Source organism: Vairimorpha necatrix, chromosome 2 (assembly GCF_036630325.1).
Source record: "Vairimorpha necatrix chromosome 2, complete sequence".
NCBI lineage: Eukaryota > Fungi > Microsporidia > Nosematidae > Vairimorpha > Vairimorpha necatrix.
This window is the reverse complement of record NC_088817.1, coordinates 156,148-161,188: the sequence shown is the minus strand read 5'-3', so window position 1 is coordinate 161,188 and position 5,041 is coordinate 156,148. Positions and strand designations below refer to the sequence as shown.

Sequence of the window (5,041 nt, the reverse complement as noted above, 5' to 3'; positions counted from 1 at the left end):
TTTTATTTTTTACCCCTATGACCTGGACAAAAAGGATCATTAAAAGCAACAGGAATATGGATCAAATAATAGATGAAATTCTATTTATTTACGAAAAAAAAGAATCAACAAAAATACTATAAAGTGGCGATGCATTGTACGAAGCTGTAATGCCAAAGCCATTAGTAGTATTGTTTACGTCGATAAACTCGAATCCTTTTTTTATTTCTTCGGCTCATAATCATGAACCAAATCCTGAACTGGTCTGTAAAAAGAATAAAATAGATAAAATGAAACGGGAAATTATCTCTCCAAAGATTCTCTTAGAAACATTTCTTTTTCTGCCTTAAGAGGAGCTGGGGAAGAAACGATCGCCGAAATGGGCCCTATTGAGCCTATTACAAGGATATTAAGGAATGCTCGGATGAATTCCTTTTATCCAAAACCATACGCCAACCAAAAATTAGGTTTATGTGTTGATTTATTAATCAGTCATACGGGCGAACAATGGTATCGATATGGGCCTGAAAAGTACGGGAGTGACGAACCCAATGACAGTATAATAATTTTTTATACAGATTCGGCTATGAAAAAATTGGCTCTATTTGACATTTAGGCGATGGATGGGACCTTTGCGGTGGTTCCAATTCCATATTATCAACTTTACACAATTGGTTTTATCCGTGATGTGCATGTATTCCCGATAATATTTGCAATTTTGAAAGATAAAAGTTTTAAAACCTATTGTTTTTTGTTTCAAATGTTAAAGAAAAGGTTTCCAGAGCTCAACCAAAGGTTAATAAAAACTGATTTTGAGTATGCTGCGATAAGGGCATTTTCTATAGTTTTCCCGGATTGTCAAATTTCAGGTTGTCTTTTTCACTTAGCTCGGGCTATTGATAGGCGTGTTAAAAGTTCAGGACTTTTTTTTATCACGTGTTTACCTATGGTGAAAAGGTTTGTTTTGCCTCTTACGGCACTTGCATATGTTGAATATGACGAAATATTGTCTACTTTTTTGGAACTAAAACAAGACAGAAATTTTCCGGAATGCTTGACTGAGTTATATTGCTATTTCTTTACAAATTATATTGATTTAGGATGACGTTTTCCGCCGAATTTGTGGCACGCGCGAAATAATATGGATATAGATTTCCAAGAACGAATAATGCTATTATAGGTTGGCATAATACCTTTAAAAACACATTTGGTACTAGTCGCTACAGTTTTTATCTATTAGTGAGCAAGTTAAAGGATGAAGAAGATACAGTTAGAATCAAGATAATACAACAAACAGTTTCAAATCATGTTTTTGAACGTAAACAAAAATACATTGACAAAGAGATTGGCTAGCTGATTGTTTGAATAAGACTGTGGATGAAGGGGTTGGTGCAGATTTTGTCTTTGAAATGATTGCAATATTAAAGTTTTATTTTTTTTTTCGGAAGTTTCGTCCCGGTGGTAGGGGTTAAAAAATAAAAAAAAACACAAAACAAGTTTTTTATTTTTTTAACCCCTACCACCGGGACGAAACTTCCGGTCACTTTTAGGCACATTTACTGTAGATGTATTTTTTAGTTGGGATTAGAAATTAATCTAAAACATACTCAGAATAATTATTCATTTTTAAAAAGAGTTTTTAAAGGTATAAAAAGTATGCTTTATAGGACTTAGAACTATTTATGCTATTTCTACTTTTCCGAACAAGTTCTTCTTATAGTCTTCATACAATTTTGGATTTCTCCTTCGTGTGTTGTCGGATTAAAATATGACCACTCATATTCTATTAAATTATAAGGTCTTATCAATAGTCGAAAGATTTTCTTCACAATTTTACTATATTATTTATTCTTATAATCCCAGGAAGCTTGTGAGAGTAACGATCGTGCACTCAGGTTAAATTTATAGTTAAGGTTTTTTATGGAAAAAAGTTTGGAGGCTTCTTTATTTCTATTTGCTATTACTATAAGAACAGGGGTGTACATAACAACATCAAGTATATAAGCTGCTTTAGTATCTATTCGTACATTTCCGACGGGAGTTTTACAATTTATCTTTTTATTATTACTTTCTCATCTGCATTTATTGTTTAATCTGGCTCTTATTTATCCCTTATGTTTTTTATCTATAGAAATTAATTCTATTTTCGTCTCTTTTCTTTCTTCATACTATTCATTTAAAAAGTTATTTTTATAACAATTTATAATTTTTACTTAACCACCATAGCATTCAAAATAAGTACATGCATGTGAATACCTCTGGATTTAAAAGTGAAAAAACATAAAAACGGCGCTCTTTTTCTTACATAAGTTAAATATTTTATCTAAAATTGTTGCAATACGCAAGATCGTAACCATAAACCATTCACCCAATATTTAAACCATGATTTGCTTACTTCAAGAAAGCTATCTTTTTGTATGAAGGACAATGCTGCTTTATTAGTAAAAAAAATTGGTTATAGAATTTTTTGTTCTTTTTTCTTCTTATAAGGTTGTTAAAACGCCCATGTTTGATGATTTTTCGGAAAATCAGCTTTTTTTGTTTTAACTCTGAGATGAAGCCCTAGCTCTTTCCTTGTATATTTTTGTAAATATTGTATGATGATGAAAGTGGCGCAGAACCAAAAACCACATGTACAAACACTATTGTGTTTCAAGCATATGTTTTTGTAGATTTTTGTGTTGAAGTTAAAAAAACTGTTATTTTTTCATGTCAAAATCTCTTTACAAATCATCGTGAAATAGTATTTATAATCAATTAATACTATGACCTAATAGATTTATAGCCTGATAATATTTCCGTTCAATTAAATTCAATATGATATAAAAAGTGATATGGTTGGATTTTGAAATTACAAAAGAGAGTTTTTTGGATTTATAACATAAAGACCAACCTCTAACAAAAAGTATTAATGGTGCAATGATACGTACAAGTCAATAATTGGGTATGTACAAAAAGAAATTATATTCTAAAAAACAAAATAGTTGACATATAATTTATTTTAAATTATGCTTGACTTAATACTTCAAGCAAAACAATTATAGCTACAGAAAACAAATTTATAATTTTGTCTAAATTAATTAAAATCTTGCAAATCATTTTGTTGTGCGTTATATCTGATTTTTATATGTTTTGTAGTAGGATTTTATTTTCGCTGCAAACATCTGAGTAAGATATTATTTTACAAAATTTAGGTAAATAAGATTTATTGCTTCTTTTTAAGAATTTATTAGATAAATATATATTTTTTTCATCTGAATCATTTTAGCTTCTCTAGCAAATTTAATTTACTTTTAATTTTTTCTAGAAAATTTTTACGAAGTTTTATTACATAGATAAATTTTTCAGACATCTCAAATAATGTTGTTGTCATGATATTAGTTATATCTAGTTTATTAACATACTGATCAATCAGCATTTCATATAGTTTTACGAATCTGCCACCTAGGTCAAAGTAGTTAAAAAGATAAGGCAATCTATAAACCATTAATCTATAGTATAGTATATTGTAGTCGTAATATTTTAGGTAATTGGCATTTTGGGGGTAAATCTTTGCAAAATACCTCATGGCTCTAGATATGATTTTTATATGATCCATTATTTGTTTTTTAAATGTTTCTTCCATCTTTGATTTTTCTATTTCCTTTAAAATCCTAGGCAAAAATTTATTTAATATTTCATTGTATTTTCTTAACCATCTATTACATGGACAATAATTTTTTGCATATTGATCGCTTTCGTCTTTATTAAATCTTCTATAATGAGAAATCTTTTCTATTTTCAATTTTTCATCCTCCCATTTATTCAAAAAATTATTAAAACATATTTTACGTCTAGTATAATATAAGGTATTTTCGGATATGTCATTGTAATAATTATTATATCGTTTAAATTTATTTTTGACATTTAATAGTTCTGAAGATTGTTTTTTCCGAGTTTTTTTTGTTGTTTTATTACTTGATGTTGCTTTTAATTTTTTACTAGTGATATATCTCTCATTCGATGTATTTGAATTTAGTTCCCTATTGTCGTAATTTTTATAATTTATGCCGTCAATTTCATGTCTTGAATAGTTCTCTGACTCTCTCAATAATTTATATTCATTAGTTTCAATGGCGGAACTAATAATGAACAACATATATTGTAACATGTATGGGGTTTATATTTTTTTGTTTTTTATAAAAGAATCATGAAGTAAATTTGTATAATTAAAATTAGGTTTACTTTTTTGAATGATATACAGGAAAACTACATATATAAGATCCTAACGCAGATGAATAAATAAGGCCCAGAGCCCATCCCCTATAAAAAATAACAAACAAATGATTACACTCAAAGTTGATATGGAGATTTAAACACAAACTCTTTTGTATACAATAATCCCCTACTCGCCTAAATTGAAACTAATTTGGCCAAAATTTTGAAAAATTTAATCTTTAACAACAAAGAAGAGAGTTTCTTGTAAAAAAACAGTCTTGGCACTTTGTAAAATTAGAAAAACAGTTTAAAAATATGACCAAATTGAGAAATAGATTGGGGAGTTTTTAATTAGGAGACATAAAAAATAGTCAAATGTAAACATCCGACTATTATTTATGTGAGCTACAATTATTTAAATCTCACATAATTCAACAAATAATTAGAAAACAATTTAATAAAAAGATTGGAAGCTACAATAAAAAAGTAATAACGATTGTATGTAGTATACTCAACATTAAATATATAAATGAAAATAAAACTAAGAAATTTTATATCTAGAATCTGGGCAAGCTTCTATATAATACGTAACAATTATAATATAAAATATATAAAAATTTATTACTTGATATCTGAAATGAATGCAAAGCGTGAAACAACTTTTTTCCATGTATCTGGACATGAGACGCCATAATTCGAGAAAAACTAAAAATACTGAAAATTCTTGAGTTTTAAACTAAATTAGTGTAAATCCAATTGATCATAATTAAGAAAGCGGTAGAAATGTTTCAATTTATTCAGAAGAAAAGGCGATTTTATTGTTAAAAATTTGTAGCAAATAAATAACAGCACAATAGAAATATCA

The 5,041-nt window shown here is 28.0% G+C and overlaps 1 protein-coding gene across 1 annotated transcript; it reads right to left on the bottom strand.

The window, feature by feature from the left end:
- Positions 1–3,238: 3,238 nt before the first annotated feature.
- VNE69_02036 (putative SP-containing protein) lies at positions 3,239–4,129 on the bottom strand (the record flags this gene model as incomplete). Its single annotated transcript, XM_065472582.1, has 1 exon — positions 3,239–4,129. One exon carries the CDS (start codon positions 4,127–4,129, stop codon positions 3,239–3,241), a length of 891 nt encoding a protein of 296 aa, XP_065328654.1.
- Between the last annotated feature and the right edge of the window lie 912 nt (positions 4,130–5,041).